At 45.7% G+C, this 24,359-nt stretch overlaps 1 protein-coding gene across 3 annotated transcripts; it reads left to right on the forward strand.

Annotated features, from left to right (window-relative positions):
- The first annotated feature begins 133 nt into the window (after positions 1-133).
- GLRA1 (glycine receptor, alpha 1) lies at positions 134-24,144 on the forward strand. 3 transcript variants are annotated; one of them, XM_009322628.1, is made up of 8 exons: positions 134-212; positions 4,169-4,236; positions 12,843-13,066; positions 16,855-16,937; positions 17,606-17,743; positions 18,273-18,487; positions 19,167-19,313; positions 23,811-24,144. In XM_009322628.1, the coding sequence occupies exons 1-8, from the start codon at positions 134-136 to the stop codon at positions 24,123-24,125; spliced, it is 1,269 nt and encodes a 422-aa protein (XP_009320903.1). In that variant the 3' UTR covers positions 24,126-24,144. The 3 variants fall into 3 exon arrangements, with proteins under 3 accessions (XP_009320903.1, XP_009320902.1, XP_009320904.1); XM_009322627.1 differs by having other exon boundaries at positions 23,835-24,144; XM_009322629.1 differs by having other exon boundaries at positions 23,838-24,144.
- The last annotated feature ends 215 nt before the right edge of the window (positions 24,145-24,359 follow it).

Below are 24,359 nucleotides of genomic sequence, written 5' to 3' on the forward strand. Positions count from 1 at the left end.
TGACTGCTCAGTTTTTGGACCCCAAACACTCCCCAGTGTAGGATGTACACTAAAACCTCCTTTTCCTTTCTACTCACACAGCCTGGCAGCCTCCAAAGAAGCTGAAGCAGCAGCACGATCTGCCCCCAAACCCATGTCTCCTTCTGACTTCTTGGATAAGTTGATGGGGCGAACTTCAGGATACGATGCCAGGATCAGGCCAAATTTTAAAGGTATGCAAAAACCCTGCTTTTGTGGCTTTGTTTCATTTTGGGACTGAAAACTGCATGCAACCCTCATGAATGCCTCCCTAACTGTATATGGAACATGAACAATCTTTATGTTTGTATGAAATACGTATGATGAGAGATTTGGCACATGGATCTCTTGTAGTTGTCTGGAAAGGCATCCAATTTCCACTCAGAATGGAAACAACCTTGTAATACCTTTACACGCAGGAAGCACTTCAGTATCAATACACTGAGGGATCGGGGACCCTGCCAAACCAAGCAGTGACCGGCAGGGAGCTGAACACCTTACAGATTAGGAGAAAAAGCTTCAACTTTCCTTTCCCCCTAAGTCACTGCCCACAGCACCTTCTAATAGCGGGCAATGCTCCCCCCTTACACCCACTGAAGCCAAGAGGGGCCTCTCCCATCAGCTCCAGAGGAATTCAGCAAGATGCCAGGGGCAGCTCTGACCCACCACTGTCCCCCATAGCAGAGGGGCTCTTAAGCTAGTGCCCAGCACAGCCCCATCGCAACAGCTGCGTTTCACACCCGATTTCCCCAGCTCACCCCGTACTCACTGGCAGCTAAGCAGCACTGAAGCAGGCCTTGGAAGAGGCAACAGCCTCTTGGTTGGTTTGCTCCTCAAACCAACTCATCTAACAAGGGTGGGTTTTGTGGACTTTTTGTTTTCTTTTTAACTGAGCTCACATTCCCAGAGCTATTTGCCCTTGAATCACACCCAAGAAATAAAGCAGGACCTGCCCCCTCTCAGCCACTGTCTAGCCATCTTCAATGCTCATTTCATTCATTTCTTTTGTTTCCTACCCCTAATTCCTCCTTGCCCCGAGAGTCACTGGCAATTCTAACATAGGGCTCCCAGGACCATTAATCATGGTGACAGCACCTGCCATCCAGCTTCGAGCAATAAGCTCTATTCTGGGCTTTTAAACCCAAATATAGGTGGGAAGCTTATGTCCTAGTAATCAACTAGGCAACAGAAAACACTGCTGTTTTTATCCAAATCACAAAGAGTTAAGAAACCACCCTGTAAACCTGCCTACCACCAAGTTATGCACACGCACAAAAGAAATTAAACTTTAATATTTAATGAGATGTATACATTAAAAAAAATGAAGGCAGCTGTATTGCATTTTTATTTCAGATAATTTAATTTCAGTTTTATTTCAATGAACTACACCTTCCCCACAGGGCAGTTTTGCTGGCTTAGCCTCCCACGCATAAATCAGGCTCCAATTTATATGGGAGGCATAGGAGGTCTTTTACAGAGCTTGGGGTTGTAGCTCTCAAAGCATGTCATTTAAATTAACTGCAGTAATTCATAAGGGCATTTTAATGGCTTAGATCTAAATGAAAATAATACCAAAGATCCATATCAGATTGATTTTTGGGGAGGGGAAGATTAACAAAAAGATGACTGCAGCTTTTCCATAAATGCTGTAAAGTCTGGACTTAGCTGGGGATTCACATTCTGAGAACAAGGAAGAAGCATTTGGGCTTTGGTTTAAGTTGGAGGATGAAGCCAGTAACTCACACGGGGACAGACCTGAACCCAGCAGGTGTGGGACAAGGGACCTCTCATCGAGGCTGTACCCTTAACCTTGCTGCTGGAAAACTATATTCCTTTACAGCTGCATCCCACTGCAGAGGTGGCACATTTCAGCGCAGGAAAGTTTCTAGAGCCTCACACAAGCTAAAAAAAAAAACCAAACCCTGCAGAGTGCTCACAGCTCCCCTTGGATGCAGTGGGCAGAGCACAGTGCCTCAACAAGAGTCAGGCTGCCCCAAGGAGAGTCTTCTTCACACGCACCGGGCCAAGCTCATCCCACACTCAGCTTCACATCAGCACAGGCTCAGGAAGAGGAGGGCCAAAAATCTTTCACACATGTCAAAGGCATGAGCACATGCAGTCATCCAGGAGGTCTGCTCAGTATTTTTCTTATGCTGTGCCCTTTGGGAAGGGAAATCACGTGCACATGGACCTTCCCTGGATCCATCTCATGAACTGTATAGAAGAAAACTATTACTCCTGAGCTCAACAGGAGCACTACAGAAGGGATAAAACAAGCGTTAAAGCCTGATCAAATGTGTGCTTTCAGCTGCTGGATAGACTTCATAAGCCTGTTGGATAAGAGGGTTTGGTGAAGGATGAAAAAAAAAAAGAGACACCATTTTGTATCTGATATTTTAGCCTATGCCTATGTTTAACAGTCTGGAGGAAGAGCTGCACAAATTGAACAGTATGTGATCTGCTGCTGCACTGGCAAAGGGCTGTCTGGGAGCTGGTTAGACAGAAGCCTGTTCAGATGGCCTGGGACTCATACCAAGAAAATCCCAGCCATAGAGAACATCGCTGTTACATGGCTGCAATCCTACTCCTGCAGAGGACAGGCACAAAGTTTCAGAAGAGGCCAAAGTAGGAGAGGAGGAAAGGGAAATGAAGAGGAGCAAACCAAGCTCCAAATGTTACTTAGTAATCAGGAAATTCCATTAATTTCCACACAGAAGGAAGTTTGCACTGATTAGAGGCACAAGCCTCTTGTTAAAGCCATTCCTCCCTCCCAGTATTTCATCTTGCAGCAGCTGCCAGACTGCAGATGTGGCCTTAAGGGGCAAGCATCACTCCCCAAGCAAGGCTGAGCCATCAGGCAGCGTTCAAAATGCAGACACCATCCTCATCTCCACAAAGGGTGGGGGAATAATCTAAAAATCCACACTCGCCTCTTGCACAGATCTTATCTTCCCAGAAGCATCTGGCACAGGGATGATACAAGATTAATTCCCCCAGTGTTAAGGGGGAACTTGGTTCCTGGGGCAGTATCCTCTGCTCTCTGCCTGGGCTCCCTTTCCCCACCACACACTGGGCGGGACCAGTAGCAGCTCCTTCAGGAGCCCCCAGAGCAGAGGCCCTGTTCGCTTCTCCCTTTCCCTTGTTAAGGCTCTACAGAAATCCTCTCATTATATGTGGGCAAGCCACTGGTTTGCCAGGCACCAGATATGCCTCTGGTTCCAAAATGTTCTCCAGCTTTTTGCTTTGTGCTGAACTGCAGCTCTTGGCATTTCCCTCAGTCCAAATGCAACATTTTCACCTCAAATTTGCCAGGCAATATTGTGATCCACTTCCAGTCATACTGATACTTTCGGGCACCAGCACCACACAAACAGACTGATCCCCATATCCTCTAACCACAATCTTTTCATCCCTTAATCCTCATGCCCCTCCTTTGGTGGTCCCTTAACTCTTCTAATACAAGCAGGCTAAGCAAAGCTTTGGTCTGAAAGCAAATAAAGTCCAGGAGAGGCATGGCCCAAAGTCTGGGAATACCCTCCCCCAAAACAGTACAGCCATAGAACCTTCTGCTGGCAGAGGCCTGAGGTCTCCTACCCAGCTGTGAGCCTTAGCAGACACCACCATTATCACATGGGGTACTTGCTCCTTTACCCAGCCTGATCCCTACAGCACACTGCTGCACTGGCTCCGTAGGGAGTGTATGGTCCTAGTTTAGAAACATTTAGATTCTTCAAATGAGTATTTTAAAGTATAGAGCTCTAAACAAGAGGGCCTGTCAATAGTCTCTCAGCTCTTTTCTGGGATACATTGCTATCACATTCAAGGTGAGCTTGGCACCCATACAGCAATGTCAAGATATCCAGAAAGCTGTCCTGCCTGGCTGTGATCTATTCCTTTTCATCAAAACAGTTCACAGAAGAGATATATAAACACTCTCCCAAACAGGAGAACAGAGGCAGAGCAAGAGCATTGTCTGATGTCAAACTGGCATCAGAACCACGACTAGACTAAGCCGGCCATCGAGACCTTATTCCCATACCCACCCCTCAGTCACCCTGTTCCCACAATAGGTTTTAGTACTACAGAGTGAAAATACTTTGTCTTATAAACACACAGTGAAATGCTGTTCCAATCTGTATTTGTCATGCAGGCCCACCAGTGAATGTCAGCTGCAACATTTTCATCAACAGCTTTGGTTCGATTGCAGAAACAACTATGGTAAGTAAAAATCACAGCACATCTGCTCAGCCTCACTGCGCTCCCAGCAAATGCAGCATCACCCTCCTCTTTAGTGTGAGCAGAGGAAAATATTGGCTCCGTGTTCCCAAGTTTACCTAAGGTTTGAGTAAATTAATGGTCAACGCACAAGACTCGCAATTCATGTAGTTGAAGATCACACAGTCTCTATTTGCATCTCTATGAAAACACTGTACAGGCAAAGTATAAGGGTCAGAAAAGGCAGCAAACAGTCTTTTCTGAAGACTTGCCTAAGGCTCCAAGCTCAGAGACAGTTGCAGATACTTTGTGTTTAAGTGCATATAAATCCAGAAGCTTGAATCAACACTTTAAGTGAAGGGAAATCAGCTGGACTCAAATTCAGTCTGCACCAGATTTCAGACTCCCAAAGATTAAGAGAATCACTAGATAATTATTTTCTTGGAGACATATTTCTGTTAGACAATGATTTTTAATAAAAAACCCACAGTTTTTGCAAGTTAAGGCTTACTTCAGACAAAATTAGTGAACATGGCTAAAGGCTGTATCTAATTGGCAAGACACGAGGAGCAGAGGATCACTGGAACAGGAGATAATTGCTCCATCTGAAAACTATTAAAGATTAGTTGTGACATAATCAGTGAACAGCAAAGGAAAACTCTGGAGGTACAGTGCCTTACCTCTGTGCTAATTAAAGTTAATCCAGAAAAATAGTGTTTAATTACTCTTTGGTAATTCTTTTTCTAGAAAGATATTGAATGAAGAATGCAAGACTCCAGCTTCAGGCGTTTTGTGCATTCAGGCAGGATGTTTAGGCTTTACATATAGATTACACCACTTGACTTGAACATTACTTGTCATGCACACCACTGTCAGAGGAGATCAACAGCTATATACCTGGGGTTATACGTCTCTTTTGACACTATAACATTCTTCTGGAAGTGTTTGGGGTCAGAAGCAGTTCAGTTTCAGTAGTAGAAAAAAAAAAGCTGTTACTCTGTCCAAGCACAAAGAAACACATTTCATAGTTGGATTGCAGAATTTGTCAGAGTTCATAGGCAAGAAGTATACTCATGGATTCATTTGTATATAAAGCAAAAGAGAGAGAACTAAAATGTAGAGGAGAAAATCTGTTCCTAATGTACTATTTTATTGGACACCTCCCTCCTTTGGTGTTACAGGCAATAAATAGTCTGTTCCTACACAGTCTAGCAGAGATGATCCACAGACTGCAAGGGAGAGGGGTAGGCCCACAAGGGATCCTGTGCAACATACAGAGCACATTACAATGACATGTTTTTCAATATATCTGTCCTACATTGCAAGATGTATTGGAGCAGTCATACAAAGACGCCACAGGATCCCAGTGAGCAGGATGTTCCATAAAATTAACATAGACTAGCACGAGAGAGAGATGCGGTTCACCTCCAAGACATGCTGCAGGGACTTGCTATCCTCTCCAGATGCCATTCATTTCATAGTCTATCTTCCATAGAAAAAAATCCCCATGGGAACCCTCTGGGCACGTTGCTTTGTCTACAAATACCCAAGCCAGCTCTGACAAGCTAGTCCAGATGTCAGGCTGACACAGCATTGCACACAACCTCATACAATGCGCTTCTTTGGGGGACAGCAATTCTGCTTGTAAATGCTGAGGAGAACTCAAGCAACACAGTACAGAAACATCCAAAAATGAGAGCCCAGCAAGTCAGAGCAGTCTTTGGGATTTGCTAACCTGGGATTTACTCTGCAGAGAAGCCAGTCTCTCCCCTCTGTTTGAAGATGCAGCAGGTCAAACGGTCAGTGTCACCTCCCCACCACAGTTTCTGGTAAGGGCAGAAGGTCCTGCCATGAAGGGATTTTGAGACAGACCTGACTACTCTGAATTCAGGCAAGCGATCAAATATCAGGGTGGGGAAGAGAGGCAATTCAATGTTTTACCATAAAGAAAGTAGTAGTCTATCATTGACCCCTGGGACTGACGATGGTAACACTCCCCCAGCTGCTTCACTGGCCAAAAGAGAAAGAACAACATTATGGTTTAAACCTCAATCATTAGGCACGCTAAGCCTGGCCAGGTTCAGATTTTGAGTACTACATCATCTTATGTTTAGTTACTATTGCACTACTACCTGCAGAAGAAGAGTCGCAGGTTTTTTATGGATACTACACATGCAGTTACAGACAGCTGTAAAATATCTCCATAGCGGGGCTGTTAGTTCCTACAGAAAATGCCACTGCTGCCATTTAAGTTTACACTGCCTGAATCTCATAAATCAGTGTAAATCATTACGTCACCATGCAAAGGATTAGAGAAATTGGAGATGAATGCTCACTAACAGTTTGAGGCATCATGGAAGGTAGAGGAAGAGGAGAAAATAGAACAAAACAGGCATTTGATGCAGTCATTCGGGTCCACGAACCTCAGAAGGGAGGATAATGAATTGGGGCCGAGAGAAGGCACAGACTTCCCAGAGTGGGCAGAAAGCTGGTATCTGCCCCACAAAGGTTCAAAATGAACAAGGCAAGAAATGGAGACCCAAAAACTGTTGCAAGGATAGAAGGAAGGAAGGAAGGAAGGAAGGGGGGGGGGGGGGGAAAGCATCCAAACTGAATTCCCCAAAGCAGAGCTGACTTAGAGTGAGTGAAATGAACTCCTTTAAGCATCCTGCAGAACTGGAGATCCAACATAAAAGCCTCTAGTGGTACACAACATTGATTGAACATTTATGTTAGATTGTGGCTCATAACTTGTATCCATCAACCTCACTTGCAGTCAGCTCTATGGACCAGGGAACCTGTGGTTTGGAACACATCCCTGTGAACCCAACAAGTGTTTCAAGGGGAAAGATACTACAGACTACCACAGCCAGACAAGTCCAGACAGCCTCCTTCTGTCCCAAAGCATTACTACAATAGTGCATCCAACAGCAAGGGATTCCAGAGAACAACTGCAAGATGCATCCACTCATTTTTATTAAAAACACCAAACAATCCCCAACCACAAGCTGTTAAATCCCTTTTTGCTCTTCAAAAGCATAAACACCTTCCGCCCAGCCACACCAGAGCAAGAAACCTATAGCAAAGCTACAAATTCTTTATTCAAAATGAAACAGAAGTCAAAACGAAGACCCTGTTCCCTGGGTGCTTAAGTGAATAAACTGCACCAGCTTTGGCTCTTCTTTGTAGCATGAGACAACTGGTAGGATTATCTGAGCATTTCATCTAACAAATTTCCTGCTATAATAGCAAACTTGGGATTGAGCAATGCCCTTGATCTCCCTTCCAATGGAAGCTGCAGTTTTATGGATCTCTCACTGGCTTAGGCAGTCAGGAGCATTTTGTATACAGTGAAGGCACATGGAGAAGGAGGAATACTGTTTTATATCATCAGCAGAGCTGCTAGGAGTTGGACTCAGTGCTCAAGATGACACATCCCAGTCCCATGTTTTAAAAAGGGCCTACATGCAGCGAACAAGAGCATAAAAGAAAGAAAACCACAAAACAGCCAGCACAGGCTCCCCTACATACAGTGTACATATGCAGATTTGTTTCTGCTGATTTCATGCCATAGTTATGCCATCTGAAAAGAGCAAACTAAATGTAACCTCCCAGCCAGCTGCATCACAGCCACAATTAGTCTCCCAGCATCTCCTAAGGACAGGAGAAGCTGGAGGTTGCAACTGTCCAAGTGTTAAATACTTATTCAGAGACATCTGTATATCAGCTTTCCAATGAGATAACAAACCATCCTGCAAAACAGACTAAGCAATTCACTCCAGCCTCACAAGCCATAGTGCAGCAGACAGCAAATCTGACTGATGAAGCATATGGGTCACATTCAACACTGGGCCCACTCACCCCAAGGTCAGTGAAAGATGCAAGTATCCATGCACAAAGCCTGTAACAAAGGCTACACTTTGAGCTCAGTTGTCTGCAGTCAGTCATTCTTAAAACCAACCATCAGCCCCACAGAGATGATAAGTATGTAACAAGTCACACAAAGCAAAATGAGAAGGTTTTCACACCATCTCACAGTCTGCTGCAGTTTCAATATTAGACCTGCAGTGTTTTAGCCACCTTTATGGTTGGAGTTTGTCTTTGCACTGAATGGGGGGGGCAGGAAGCCATGAAATGGGACTATGCAACCCAAATACAAGGACATAAAAAAACAATCTGAAGAACAAGACCTCGCTATTAAATTCCTAAGTACGAAATTCAGGATAGCAGCTACAGCCCACCGCCCTCAGCAGCTCCATCCTTGGCCCAGAGGAATATGCTTACCCCTCCTCTTGTAGGAAGGCCCTGAAAAACTTCCTGCTTTGGGTTCCAGAACAGAAAAAAACTCATACGTATTAAGCACCAAGGTAGTGCTCCCACCCCTCACCACGTGCCTACCTTCCTCAAGCAACAGACTTCCTCCTCAGCAGCACCTCTAATGCAACTACCATTCACAGAGCCTCCTCCCTTTGGCCCAGCTGTGGCTTTCACAGGAGGCTTCAAATTGGCTACTTGGCCACAGCTGTGGCAAGGTAATGGGGTCCCCTATTAACCCTTCCAAGGTCTGCTCCTAGTGTGGTTTTTTGGGGTTTTTTTGCAATCAGTCTGTTGTAGTGCTCCTTTGCAGGACAAGTAGCCTTAAAAATGTTTGTTCATTCCCCTTCTAGAGAATGAACCCAATGTCAATAAAGCCCCTTGTGCTCTGCTGTCCAGGTGGGATATCAGAATCCTCTCCTGAGGGAGTTCAGTCTCTACCCTGTTTTTTTCCATCAGCAAAATGTAAATTTATCAAAGTGAAGTCTCTCACCAAAACTGGTGCTGAGGCTGGTCTGACAGAACCCCTGAGTCAGGGGCTGAAACCTATTGAGTTTCCTGACAGCGTTCATCCCTTCTTCACAGCACTACCTCCAGCCTGCCACTGCTTTCATCCACTCACTCATCATCAGATGCCAAGACTGTGGTCTCTGGGGAAGGAACAGTCTGAAATGATCTTCTGTTTCCTTGGCTCCTTGCGAGGCCACTAAGCAGAATTTCACTTCAGCATTATCAAACTGAACTACTTTGATCACTTCAGTTAGTTCCTTCCTGCCCTGTGTCATTTCACCCTTGGGAGTAAAATGCCTTTGTGCCAAACTGCAAAGCCCCTGAATGCCTTCATAACACAGAGTTGCTGCTCTCCACTCCCAAGCCAGCCAGAGGAGCAGGCTGCACAAGATAATCAATGCCTGGATGTGATTGGCACACAAATGAGGAACTCAAGTGATAAGAAGGATATGGAGAAAGAGATTTTTTTTGCTGAGTTTGCAGTCCCAGTAAAACCTTTTTTTTTTTTTTTTGCTTGAACGTTCACATCAGAAATTGGTCTGTTCTGTGCACCATTGAGGAATAACCGTGGACTTCTTGGTGATGCTAATTAAGATCTCATACAACAGCATCCAGGAGAAACACTGTAGCTCTCCATGTAGCCAACGAATGAGTGTTTGGCTCATCACCTCTCAGCTTGACTGCAATGCCTAGGCACAAAGCTTACACACAGGATACTTTAGCTGGTACAGAATACTGTAATCCTTATCTTAGGCTATGTCACAGCCACAGACATGCTCCATTTGCTCTCCACGCCTTCTGCTGGCTCCTCTGGCAGTGTCATGTCCAGTTTGCAGTCACAGTGCTTGTTTTTACATTTATGTTCAAATAAGCCTGGACACAAGAAACCTAAAAGGCTGCTCCGCACCTTCAATACTACAGTGCAATGCTGCTGTCTGTCATAAGGGAAAAGGTATCTAGGAGGAAACAGCCATTCTCAGTGGCCAGACCAGGACTGTGGAATAAACCCATTAATAAGGAAGACCTTCATAAACACACACACATACATAGGTAAAATATTAATGCCATAAAATGACAAAGACAGAGAATTGCATTCAGTGCATGTATTATATTTCTATGTCCTTGCCTTTTTCATATTACAACATAAATGCTCAGGTGTCTATATTCCAAAAAAGAAAAATATCCACTGCAAACACTTGTCTCCAAAGGAGGAGCACAAAGAATAGCACACACCAGAGTTACTCACCACACTGCTGAACATCCCCTGGATGGAAGTAGTGCAGTCTCTCACACCACACATCTACGACATGCCCCTGGACTGTTCCCATGTAGAACATGAGTACAGGACACTCGGTCTCTGGAGATGAGTTAGGAGGGCCCTTCTCAGAGTCATCTACTGTGAGAAGTTAATTTTCATTTGGCCCACAAGCATGTAATTAAGATCCTTCATCATGGTGACAAAGACTATGGCAGTCATTCTGTCTGTGGCCTCTTATGCCTGCTGTGGTGGCAACATAAACCACACTACACCTCTCTTCTCACCTTTTCCTTTCCTTTTGGCAAGTTTTGGAACTGAAGCAGTCAATTTACTCCTGCAACAAAGCTTATTTGCGGCAACACAGATTGTTGTAGAGAGATTGGCTCCATTTACCACCCCACCCCCCTTCCAACACTCAGTCAGGCTGAGAACACTTCTGGGCAGCTACCACTGAAGTTTCTTCCAAACGTGAGTTTAATTTGTGTTGTACATGACATAAGCCCCCAACTGGAGCTGACCTGCTAGCATCCAGCTTATTTGTAGCTGAATAAGCAAAACAACCTTTTGCTTTCTACCTATTAGGTCAGTGACATTGATTTCCCCTGACTGCAATGGCTGCAGATCCTTACACACAGCAAAGGGAGAACTGAAAGTATACATGTTGTTCGGGGAGCTGCTGCATGCCATGAGAAGTGGAGATTCAGGGTTGCTTTCCTTTTCCAGGTTTGCATGATTGGCTAGTCCTGCGCTAAGACCCTGGTTCCGAGCTGTCCACAGCTATTCACATTTTCTCAAGACACATTATCCAGCGTGGACAGAGATGAGTAATTAAGTCAGAGGCATGCACTAGGACTTGTGAAGGTGACATTAGGAATATCAGCAGAAGGAGAGAGTGTTGCAACTCTTTTTCATGTTCAGACCTCTGCTCCTTTTAGCATCAAGTCCTTGGTCCATTTGCTGTTGTCACAATCATTAATGTCGTTAGCAGCTTCTGTGCTCCGAGGATGCAGATGGCACTACGTGGCCTGAAACAGATTCTAGACCATGGGCTTGGCTATGAACTGCCCCATGCAAAAACACAAAGCACCCAAGACACAATCCTCTCCCAGCCCTCCAGTGTGCCTGGACTCCACAAGAGTCATGTCCTCCTGGACAAGAGGCTGTAGGTTCACAGTCAAGCGAGCACTTGAGGCAGCAACATCAGAAAGACTCTCCTCCACATGCACCCTTCACTCCAGAGCTTTGTGTTCTCCAGATGGAAAGAACAGACCTGATGGCAGAGTCAGAAAGATCTCCTCAGAGATGCCAAATAGTCTCACTGAAGGAAAGGTCCTAGTGCCTGCAGCAGATATTAGATACCTGTAAGCATGTCAGACACCCTCCATTAACTGTCTCTTAATAAAAGTCTTCAAAGTACATGAGCATTAGAAAGGCACCAAAGAAACCCTTAATCATGATAGCAACTATTAGTTTGGGCCAGGGCAGTGAAATTGGTTTATTATATACTGCTCTTCAGATGCAGTCTGCCTCTAAACTTAGAAAATGACAATTAATTTATGGACATGGAGCTTTTATCTCTCTCCTGATAGCTGGCACGTCCTCTCCCCATTTCAGTTTGTTGGCTCACTTTCTTATGTGAAATTCAGCAGAAAAGAGGCACGCAGATCACCCTGGGAAGCTACTGGTTAGACAGGGAGAACTGAAACTGCCTTTAATTGTCCAGGAGAGTGTCTGAGCTCGACCTCAACAGCCAGCCTTGGCCTGGGGAACTCAGGGGAGCTGTAAGACACACAGTTACTAGGCAGATATAATTTTGCATAGTGCTGGGGGACTCGTTTCAATTAAAGAAGATGGTCATCCTATAAAATCTGTAGCATTTATGGCATTTAGACATTGGAGAGGGGAACCCAGAACACTCACTTAGGATTAGGAGAGTAGACTTCATGCACATCCCTCCCATGTTCACATATTCTCACCAAGGGCATCTCATCAGTTCATCTGAGTTACCCTTATATTAGTGAACACACAGGGAACATCCCTTCCATGGATTGCCTGTCTTACTGTGCCTTTTCTTTTCACAAGTCTGGAGGAACCGTACATAGTCACAATATAGGATGGTTCAACACTGAAAAGAAGTTGGCTTCAATGTCCTTCCCCCCTTAATCCTCTGCAACAGTCATCTTGCTGACACCAGCCCTTACGATCCCTGCAACCAAACATCGCTTCTCCAGCCCCGGGGTTCAGATTAGAGGTCTTGACACTTCACACACAGCTTATGATTGCTGTGATGGAGGAATGCAAGGATAGGCAGCTGCTCATGCTATGAGATAGCTGTAAGCTACAGAGCTAAAAATAACGACAGCTCCTTGAGAAATAATGCCAAGAAGGTTTGCCATAGCTTGGGAATGTAGGTCTAGACATGGTTTGTTTTTGAGAATGATTTTAGTACATGTTCCCCAGTTCTCAGGACTTTCAGCCTGCTCTGAGCACTAACTGCATTCCTCTGCTCCCTGCTTACACCGTGCAGGATTACAGGGTGAACATCTTCCTGCGACAGCAGTGGAATGACCCGCGGCTGGCATACAACGAATATCCTGATGACTCTCTGGACCTGGACCCCTCTATGCTGGACTCCATCTGGAAGCCTGACTTGTTCTTCGCTAATGAGAAAGGGGCCCATTTCCATGAGATTACCACAGACAACAAGCTTCTGAGGATCTCCAGAAATGGCAATGTCCTCTACAGCATCAGGTGAGGTGACTCAATGGGGAGAGCTCCACCAAGGTGGGGGAGGGCAGAGCTAAACTTGCACTGTTCAAGCCTAAAATGAGAAAGTGGAGACTTTGAGCATGCCATTGGATAAAAGAAATTGAGGGGGTTTAAGTGGGAGAGCATCCAATTAACACTGTCATAGCAACATGGTGGGAAGGGACCTCTGGAGGTGTCCCATGCAACCACCTCCCAATGATTGACAATAGCAGCTCAGGTTAGCTGAAATGCTGAAATGCTCCATCGATGGAGATCCCACAACCTCTGTGGGCAGCCTCTGCCAGTGTTTCATCCTCCTTTTGGGGCAGATTCCTTCGCATAAAAATCACTGAAAGGTGAAACAGATCCTTATTTTCCTGACCAATAGTGTTTCAATTTTTTTTGAGTTAAATACAGCTACACAAGCTAAAAGAAAGAAAAAGGTCATTAACCGCCTCCCTCATCTGGACCTTTACATCCAGCATTAACCTGTGCTTAACAGCAGTAAGGTATACTATACAGTTCACTGTTTGCATGTCTAAGCACGTCCTTGTGGGAGCAGAGTAATGCTGTAAGTGAAGATGTCTTTCTCCAGCCACCCCAAGAAGAAGAGGTTGGCAAAAGTGTGGAATCCTTCTAAGAAACTGCCACCAGCTACCTGAGCTTCAAGTCCTAATTTTGCATTAGTAGTTTCCCTTTAAAAAAAAGCATGCAAAACACCATTATTTTTCTTCACGGTGAAATAAGAAGATGCCCATCCAAAAGGACTGGGCAGCCTGGTAGTGCTCTATCACACACCAATGAAGAGCTTGAGACAGAGACAAATTTTCCTGTGCCTCATGCCTCCTTCCAGAAGTCAGGATCTTGGAGAAGGATGGTGCTTTCAAAAGGCATGGAGACTGTACACCATGAGCTGGGCTGCCTCTGGGATGGCAGAGACCACTGCATAGCTGGGGGTACTTCCACACCCCCAGGCAGCTCTGTCCTCAACGCTCGCTAAGACACAACTACACCTGGGAAATTTATTTTCAGAAACAGTTTTATTTGCAGAAGGTAGAGAAAAAAAATTGAGTGAAAAAGGGAGGATGGGAAATGCCTCCTTACATCAGTAGTTGAATCCATGTTGGAGCAGAAGGATGTGGGTCCTTCAGCCAGATGGTCGCCACTCGCTGCTGCTTCTACAACAGGCAGAAAAGTAATAACCAGGAAGGTGTTAGCCAAAGCATATTGAGATCAAGGGTTGGTCTGGGAAGGAATCTAGCACATCTCTACCTTTCCCAGTCTGAGGACTTCTGCTCCTCACTAGTCGATTCCTTAAGATCCCTCATGTAAAATTACTGGAGATATTATACTAACACAAGCCTAAAACCAGCTGTACTACATGAAAACTGGTAGAAGCCCATGAAAAACTATGTTTTGAAAACTGCAGTAGTTCCTGACAAAAAACTAGGGAAACTGATAAGTAGAGCTCCATGGCTTCATCTCAACATAACTCTTCCCTTTTATCGCTAGATCCAAGAATCCATCAGTGAAGCTGAACTAATTGCACTGAATTTCCCACAGGAAACCAATCCAATCCCCCCCCTTCACTTCCAACCCCATCCACTCCTTAAACCAATGAAATTAAGATCAAACTTCATGAGCTTAAAGAGGGAAAGTTCAACTTTATCTTTCACCTCATGTATAATGTAAATTTGCCTAAGGTACACGCACCCCATCTCACGCTGCAGCTCCCAGTGGCAGCCATGGAGAAGAAAAAGCAGCATGGAGCTGTAAAATGGAAAATAAGCAGCTTAATTCTGCAATGTAGACAGCCTCCATCAAACGTCGTGGTTGTTCCAGTCCAGAGACCAGATCCCTGATGGCCAAAACAGTAAGAGAATTGCCATGCATGTTGGCTGAATGTAGAAACCTCACATTTCTTAATTTCTAAAAACAGGCAGGTAGTAACACCACCACCAACAATTTGGCAGTGAGCGCGGCACAGAGTCCTGTTCCAGGTGGGTTTGCAGGAGCACAGAGGGGGAATAATGGGTCACCCCAGCCCTGGGGTTGCTCTGCAAAACAGGGCAATGACTCAGCAGGGGACATGGAGCAATGTGGCTGAGCTGGTCACTGTTTTCAAGACAAAAACTTGAAAACACTTCAGTTCTTGTTTTAAAAAAAGAACTTTCCCCTCTCTCTCTCATCTCCAAATGAAAATATAGGTTTCTTTTTAAGTACATTTTCCTATGAAAACCAAAAAGAGGACATTCATGATGGAAGAACACAACTTAAATAGTTTCCAAAAGGAGAAATAGTCTTTCCCTTTTAAAAAAACATTTCCATCTAAAGTGCTCTGCCATTTTCTAACTGGCTCTTTGCTACTACTATTTGCACTAGTCAAACTCTAGTCAAGGCACTTAGAAGAAGGTGGACTTTGTCCCATGGACCCAAAACTCAGCATGCTCAGCACTGGGTTCACCTAAAATCACCCTTGAGGATTTCACCCTCTGGTCCCTTCTCAGCACACACTTGTCCAGCATGTGCTCGGCATCTCACAACCTAGTCGCAGCCACAGTCACCCCTGTTCCACATCTGCCAGATATTTACAGGAAATTCTTCTCAAGGGGCTTGTCTGAAGATCTAATTGAAGGCTTATCTCTCTGACTGATCAGAGATGGAGTCCCCTGCCAGAGATGCGATGAGAAAAACAAAGTGGGCAAAAGCTAGCGGTGACTCTCTTCTGCTAAGGTGTTTGTTTAAATACAGAAAATGCAGTTGCTTTCATAAAAAGGAAACTTGAACAGGTTGATTCTTTCTACTGTCACATCTTCTGTCCCAACATGCCTCTAAACTCAAGCAGAGAATTTATTCCAACATAAGGAATTAAGTTAAACTCTCTTTCCATCCTACTAAGTTTCTTGTAGGTCTGATGATAGAAAAATTCAATTCCCGTCCCCCAGGAAGTTCTGCTATTTCTACATCAAGGCAAAAAGCTGAAAAATCTGAACACTTCAGGGAACAACATTTTTGGCATTATCAAACCAAGTAACACAAGTCTAGCTCTCTGAAACAAATCATTTAATATCAGTTTGTTGAACCAAACATTTTGAGCATAGATCGTGGTATAAGGCAGCACAGCAATATACCACAGAAAATGCAGCCTGCACCTAGTGGAAAATAGAGCTCGAGAGACAAAAGTAGAGGTCCTTAAGAGACACAGCAGGAACTCAGGAAGATACAGAGATTCATATTGACTTACCACAGGGCATTTTCCCTGCAGAAAATCCCACCAAAATCTCTCTTTTCCCCCACAGCAACGTGTGATCTTGACCAAAAGTCTTTTTTTTTTTCTGACACAGAAATGTTCTGTTCAAAGACTTCCAAACAGTCCCAGTCTCTAGCAATGTATCTGGGGGGGTGCAGAGGATGAGTTTGGGCTTACTGCTAATCCAGACTGTTGTGAACCTGAGGCAAGAAATGGAGACAGAAGCAGCAAAACTGTTTGGTGCAGGAACGCTTTGTTCTGCACAGTCCAAAACAACATTGCAATGAAACGCCATCTGCATCAGGCAACTCTGCTGGGAATTATATCACAGGCCTAAATGCTCGGCATTTCTGATGCTTTCCAGCACCACATGTGAAAACACAGGCAGGGAAGAGGTGCATGATCAGTCATTCCCCCAGCACACCAGTGTGCCTTGGGCAAGGTACCAGCCTGTTTGCAACATTGGGCGTCCGAGAGGGTTCGCCCTCTCATCAGTACCACAAACTGTTTGGCATTCCCCTGTGCTGTCTTCTCTCCTCAGGATCACGCTGACTCTGGCCTGCCCCATGGACCTCAAGAACTTCCCCATGGACGTACAGACGTGCATCATGCAGTTAGAAAGCTGTGAGTCCTGTGCACATCTCTGTTTTGGAGAGGATACAATGAGTTTTCCCTCTCTCTCTCTCCTGCCATCTCCCTCCCCAGCTGCAACCCATTCCCAGTTCAGCCTTCACTGGAGGCTTGCTCAAGAACCGCTTGCTCAGGATTTTCCATTCATTCAACATGTGACAATTCCTAGAGAAGCCAAATGTTAAAAGATCCCACGAGAGGAGCTCTGGCTTGCTTGTATTTACATTGGCCTTTCACTTTGGAAGAGAAAGGTGAAAGTGCTTTCAGCTGCAAATGGGATTTTTTCTCTCTGGATGAACATTTGCCCCTTGTACACGTTGCTTATCCCCAAGGAGGAAAAGATGATGCACAACTTCATTCAGAGAAAGAGGTCAAGTTTGAAAAAATAGCAAACAGCCCAACAAGCCAAATTCAAGAAAAAAATGTGTTTTATTGCAGACAATTCATTGCACACCATCACAGCTCCAGTGCAGGTCATTATCCTAGCTTTTACCATATGCATAAGCAGTTCTGCCTCAACCCAAATCCCATTCATTACAGCATTGCCAAGGAAGGCCAGGATAAATCTTTGCCTCCAAGCATAGCTCTCTTCTACAAATCTGTCCCTTTCCAGATGAGTATTTAATATGTTTCACATGGTATTTGTCTCCTCCTCTCAACAGTTGGCTACACAATGAATGATCTCATATTTGAGTGGCAAGAAAAAGGAGCCGTGCAAGTTGCTGACGGGCTGACTTTGCCTCAGTTTATCCTCAAAGAAGAAAAAGACTTGAGATACTGCACAAAGCACTATAACACAGGTCAGTGCTGGTTACCCTTAGCTGCTGGGTTCATTAGAGAGGAATTCAGGACTGTGTATTTCCCAGAGTCTCTTGCAATGTCTGATGGCACTCTGGTAATACAAGCCTTGTTCTACACGGCTAGGGACAACATACATATAAATACACATAGACATGTTTCCAGCAAACTTACACATATATAGCCAATAAAAAGCTAACAGACACAAGTGTGTGGAACCCTCTTGTCCCCTGTAACATCTGCATCTGTTCAAGGGTGTTTGGTCTGTACCTTCTCTCCCAGCATCTTCTTTTATCTTTGATGCAAGGGAGCAGGTGAAATTTAAGTGACAAAGGACATACTGCCAAGAGCTTTCTTTGCTGTGTTGATGTTGTACATTCATATTTCAGAACTGGGCAACAGCTGTTAATTTCCTCCTCTAACAAGACTCTGGTTCTAGGCAATGCAAGGAAAGTCCCCAGACAATAGATGAGAACAGAAGGCTCACTGTGCCTTATCAGTAATCTTCCATGTATCTCCCGTCGTTCTCAGGCAAGTTCACCTGTATAGAAGCTCGTTTCCACCTGGAGCGGCAGATGGGCTATTACTTGATCCAGATGTACATCCCCAGCCTCCTTATTGTCATTCTGTCCTGGATCTCCTTCTGGATCAATATGGATGCTGCACCTGCTCGTGTTGGCCTGGGGATCACCACGGTGCTCACTATGACCACACAGAGCTCTGGTTCCCGAGCATCACTGCCCAAGGTAGGGAACACACTTATCTTTGCAGAGGGGCAAAATGTGCACTTTCTGGGGACAGCACATAAGTAAGTCACCACACAGATCCTCCTGCTCAACACAAGAGATATTCTGCTGCCATTGCACTACTCCAGTTTAAGGGCAAGCAGAACAAATTCCAGTCCCCTCCTGCAAAAATTTTAGCAGATTTCCTATGACTAGCAGCAAAACTTTCCCTAAGATTCAGCACTCACCCCAAGATCCACCACAGCTCCCACTAGCCAGGAGCTCTGTACTTTACAAACCCCTGCAACAACCACACATGGATATGCACTCTACATTCTAGCTTTTTACTCACTTGACCATCATACTTTTATAATAGTACTGAATTTCCCTGTTATGAAGGGCTTCTGGGGTGATCAGACTAGATTACTATTTTCCTTGCATATAAACCATCACAAACAAGACCTGGATAAATTAAAAACTGTGGAATTATTGCTACTTAAGAGCCCAGGAGCACTTTCAGTGGCCTGATAATACATTCATATTAAACGAGCTAGATTTTGGTATTAAAGAGCAGATGTCAACCATATCACGGCTTGATCAACTCCTTCCAAAGACCTTGGGAATAACATGTAAAATGGCAAGCAAAAAAGCATTTGGGTGAAGAAGCCATCCCATCTCAGTCTCTCTGTCTGACTCCTAGGTGTCCTATGTGAAGGCCATAGACATCTGGATGGCTGTGTGCTTGCTGTTTGTGTTCTCTGCACTTCTAGAGTACGCTGCCGTCAACTTTGTGTCTCGGCAGCACAAAGAGCTGCTCAGGTTCAGAAGGAAGAGGAGGCACCATAAGGTAATACATAAAGCATGAAGGACACGGCTGGAATCTGTCCCAGCAGAACATCACTACATGGTCAACTGAACCAAGCCACTAGCTCCCAGGGAAGTCCTCAGTACATGGTCAGGTGTTAAGAAGGGTCACACATGAAAAAGCAGGGCTACCTCAATGAGTTGGAATTCTCTCTAACAGTCTGCTGACCCCAGGAGTCTAGCAAGGTGGTTTTTGTTAGCTAGCCAAGTGGTCTAAGCCAAAAGAGTTGTTCTCAACAGAACAGTTTCCACACAGCTATGTTCTGGTCTGAGTTCTCTTCAGAAGACACAGCGAGGGCTGGGGGGAAGCAGGCAGGAAAGTGTGAGGGATGTCAATTAGAGAACAGCATCCCCCAACAAGACAGCCTACGTTAGCCTGGAGGTAAGTGACACCTCTTTTGTCTCTGTCATCTCCGTGTTCAAAAGCATCTGCTTCTCAGACTGACTGCAAATTCCTCTCTGAAGGAAAGAGCATTATTCTCAGCCTTAGCCTTGCTCCATGCTTACTCGCCATGACTGATGCCAACACAAGCATGCATGTGTCACAGACATGCATCTCCTGCAGCCTGGACTCTGCTAGCTTTTAGAGTGAGGTACCACAGCAAAGATTTCACCTCACAGGATGCACTAGAAAGAAACGTAAAGGTGACTGTGATCACAAGACCAAAGGCACTTAAAAATTTTCCTCAGTTAACTAGTAGAATCAGGTAGGTGGTATCAAATTTTCAGCACCAAACCTGAGAGGCTGCCCTCAGGCTAACATTAAAAAAACAGTAAATTTGCTAAGAAAAAAAAACAGAAAATTTTGCTGATGGGAATCTCAAGAGAGCCCCTAGGAGACCACCAAGGTCTGCCTAAAATATTCCTCATAGGTATTTGTCTACCCTCTATTTTAAAGAGCCTTCCGTGACCCCTCCCATCCAGACCCCCCCATTCCATTGCTTCACTCAGCCATTAAAAGTCTTTCCCAGGGTCTAACCTGTCCTCCAGCAGTTCACAGTGTGCACTTGGAGAACTGCCACCATTCCAGGAAGCAGTGGGGGCTAAGGAGCAGGAAGCCCTGTCTCTTTGTAGATTTGCCTCTCTCTCCTTCAGTTGTCCTATCTGCAAAACAGGAGATAATTGTTCACTTGTCCCCAGCGCAGTCAGGACCAGGGATGAAAAGTGTTGGACAAATGCAAGGGAAAAGAAGTAACAGATGAGACCATCAGCACCCATTGATTTTGTCTGGCCAGAGCAAGACCCTGCCATCTCATAATCAATGGAGGCAGTTTTGGTTCAGAAGATGCAGCCTGCTTAATAAAGCCATGGCTAAAGCCACCCAACATGGGTGCCTCATATTGCCTTTATCTCTTCATCTAAGATTCAGACATCCTGTCTCTGGATCCGTGCTGTTGTATGCAGATCGCTCTGTTGATAAAACAATAAGGAGAAAAAAGCCACTAATATACAGATGAGTTTAAAAGATATTTGCCAGAGATGTTCCATTGAACACAAGGCTGCTATTACAATCCCTGCCCAATCTCACAGCAATTTAATTGGAACAGAGCATAAACAAAAACACTTGCAAAAGCAAAATGAACAAGGTTTGCAGGCTCATCAGAAAACTAGGAGCTGACTGCAAATATGCAAATGGGTTAGTGCAGCTGCCAGAGAACCTAATTGGTCTGTCCTGATCTCCTGACTTGTCTGGGTAGCTCTGCCTGGTTTAGGTATGACATGCCAGGCTAAAAACAAGTGAGATGTTGCAGTGGTCCATGCTGGTGGAGGCAGCTGGGGAGAGGACTAGCACATGCCCACATTTATTAGGTCTGCCCAAATCAAAACCTACTAGCCATTCTTCACAGCTCAACGCACCGGACAACATGCCATGGTCTGGTATTAATACAAGTGAATTCAGACAAATCTGTTTCTTACTTTCCTCAGAGTTAGATGCAAAGTACTAGCTTATTCTCATCATTAAGAGTCTTTCTTCCTCTCTAAAAAATAAAAATCAAATCAATAAATATTTGTTGCCAGGTTTCAATTGGCCCTTTCCATTTCTGGGCCACCTCTTACATCCTTCCCTCTGGAAGAAGCGGGAGGACTAGTCTAGAAAGATTAGCTAGACAACTCTCTCCGAACCCGTTACTCTGTCTGTATTTACTGAGGCAGACAGGTCCTGGCATGGGGAGATGTAGGGACCATGATGACTAGGGAGAGTTACTATCCCTTCGAGGTATGGACCAGTCTGGTTAATATGACACCATCATCAGACCCACTTGGAGTGTATTTGGAGACCCAGCCAGGGAGGCCAGCCCAGCGTGGCTGGTGATGCCTTTGCCCTTCTCCTTTGACATGGCACCTTGAAAAAGGCACCATTAGCTTCTCTATCCTGGGTACGGCACTCACACAAAACAAATCAGCCACAGAAAACAGCCAGTGGCCCCTCGGTAATGAGGAGAGAAAAGAAATCCAGTAAATTAGGGAATTGAGTGATTTAGGCTAAACCAGAGATGTGTCAGTGCATATGTGTTTGTACAACCAGAGAAGAGCAGAGGCAGTTTTACCTCAACCCCCATAGTACAGACGTGATGAAAAGGTCTATAAGCTCTGAGCATCTCAGAAAGCCAGGCCTTTGCAGCCCATGCACACGTTATTAGCTGCACGAAGGAGCCCGGTTAAGGAAAGGGGTCAAGTTAGGGGTGAGAGTGAACCTTTGCAAAACTCTCCCCGATGTGCCAGAGCCAAGGGATGCTGGTGCCCACTGCCACCCCAGGCGCAGCCCCCGGCACAGCCTGGCAGGCGCTGGCAGGAGCCGGCAGTGCCGCAGGAGGGTTGGAATTGGCCCCTGCTGCCCATACCCCTCCAGGTCCCCATCCACCTTCATTGGCAGTGCCTCATCTGCATTGCAGGTTCTGGCTGCCAAAAAAGTAGAACTCCTGCATCACCTATCATCAGAAAATCAACCTTTTAACTGAAGTACTCTCTCCAAGAGAGCCGAGAGAAGAGTTTCTGTGAACCTTGACTCATAGTGCTCACAAAGTGTCTCTTACTAGATGTTCAGCACCTGGACTCACCCAGCCCTGAGAGCAGCTGGGTCCTAATTTTTGGTGCCTCAGTTTCCCCGACCAGAGCACGGCCTCCTCACAGAGGCAGTGTTAGGCGGCAAAGACATTTAAGGATTGTCAAGCATCAGATGCCAGGGACCAGCGATGTACCAAGGGGACACAACCAGAGCAGGGAAGAACTATCCAAAGGACGGCAAATTTGTCTCAGCCAGGACTCTGAAACAAATAAGCCTGCTGTTAGGTCACACAACTCACCAGCTTGCCACCCTCTCCCCAAAAAAAAAAAAACCAAAACAAAGAAGGCTTGATTTTATTTGGGTTGTTTCGCTTTGCTCAGATATGCCAGCGTGCTCTTCCTTCCGCTCCTCCACCCCAGACCCCCGGCACAGTGCCTCCATCCCACGCAGCTACCTGCTCGATACAGGGGCCATCCAGAAAAGGCATTCTGCAAAGAAGAGAGGAAGGGGCAGCAGGGCACATCAGGCAGGTGGGCTACGAGGGAGGGGGCCGGTAGGTCAGTGTTGGGGGACACAGCGTGAATCAGCCTCCATGACAGATAATTAGTGCCATTGGTCTAACAATTAGCCTCGGTGACCTGTAGTCAAGAGACGGGTTTCTGACCCTGCCTCTGCAACTCACTGGTTATATTACTTTGGCCAAACTTGTTTTTTCCTGTGATTACATCCCCGTGTTCAATAAAACAGGGCTAAATTGTTCTGAGAAGCCTGCGAGGCCTCCACCAAAAAAACAGCAATAGTATTTGCCTTTAGACTGGAAAATAAATTATTTTTCTTTCCCAATAATTGGAATTCGTACTAGCAGCCATGTCTTACCGTTGACCCGCAGAAGAGCACTTCTGTTCCTCACCTAAAAGATGGCTTGTGGGGAGGGGCTGTGGGGCTCGGGGGGTTCCGTGGGCAGGCGAGCTGAGGGCTGGTTGCACGCTGCCTGCAGAGGTCTTTTCCTGGACAGGTCTCGGCGCCTGCGCATCCATGTAACTCTGTAGGAAGTCTCGCGCTGTGGCTTCAACTACCTGAGTTACATGGAGCCCACTCCTTCTGGGCGAGCTGATACAGCACAGGCAAAGCAAAGAAGGTGCTGATAGGAGCAGGGGGGAGGGAGAGGCAGAAGCAAAACAGGGGATGCAATTGGAAAAATGAACACAGTACCACAAACCGTTCAAGTATGTCAAAGACACCAGTGGGGTGGAAGTCAGTCCTGTTCTCCATGGGGTGCCTGGATCCCCTGATTTGCATCTGTGCATCACACAGCTGGCACCCCTCTATAAGGCTGATCTCCCAAGAGCAGAGGGTTTGTCCAAGGGCGCTGAGGTTGGGGCATGACGGAGGTGTCTTTCCCTTGCAGAGCAGGAAGCTGTCAGTGGAGAGCCTTATAGCGAGGGTGCACTGTCTATATCTCATTTTAAGTAGAGTCCCATGCTGAATCTGTTTCAGGAGGATGAAGCTGGCGAAGGCAGGTTCAACTTCACTGCCTACGGGATGGGACCAGCTTGCCTACAAGCCAAGGATGGCATCTCCGTCAAGGGCGCCAACAACAACAACACAGCCAACCCGGTCCCCCAACCGTCCCGCTCCCCCGAGGAGATGCGAAAGCTCTTCATTCAGCGAGCCAAGAAGATCGACAAGATCTCACGCATCGGCTTCCCCATGGCGTTCCTCATCTTCAACATTTTCTACTGGATCATCTACAAGATCGTCCGCAGAGAGGATGTGCACAACCAGTGAGGGAAGGGGAGCAGCTGGGAGGGAGCGAGCAATCCTTTATATATGTGCAATAGCAATGCAGCAATGCATGAATTTAAGAATGTGGCAATATCTACTAAAAAAAAAAGGGGAGGGGGGCTGGGAGGGACTTTTAATCATGTGAACTGAGGATAACCGGCACAGGGAGGAGAAAAAAGCTCTTCATCTGGGGAGTGCAGGGTGGGGGTTAGTTTTACAGCATAGGAAGGTTTGGAT

Source organism: Pygoscelis adeliae, unplaced genomic scaffold (genome assembly GCF_000699105.1).
Source record: "Pygoscelis adeliae isolate BGI_AS28 unplaced genomic scaffold, ASM69910v1 Scaffold34, whole genome shotgun sequence".
NCBI classification, from domain to species: Eukaryota; Metazoa; Chordata; class Aves; order Sphenisciformes; family Spheniscidae; genus Pygoscelis; species Pygoscelis adeliae.

What these genes read in the sequence shown, in the direction of transcription:
- GLRA1 (XM_009322628.1), top strand. Translation starts at nt 134, where the DNA reads ATGTCTCCTTCTGACTTCTTGGATAAGTTGATGGGGCGAACTTCAGGA. An exon ending in CACAAAGCACTATAACACAG is followed by an intron (nt 17,744 to 18,272) that starts GTCAGTGCTGGT and finishes CGTCGTTCTCAG; the next exon opens with GCAAGTTCACCTGTATAGAA. An exon ending in CCCGAGCATCACTGCCCAAG is followed by an intron (nt 18,488 to 19,166) that starts GTAGGGAACACA and finishes TCTGACTCCTAG; the next exon opens with GTGTCCTATGTGAAGGCCAT.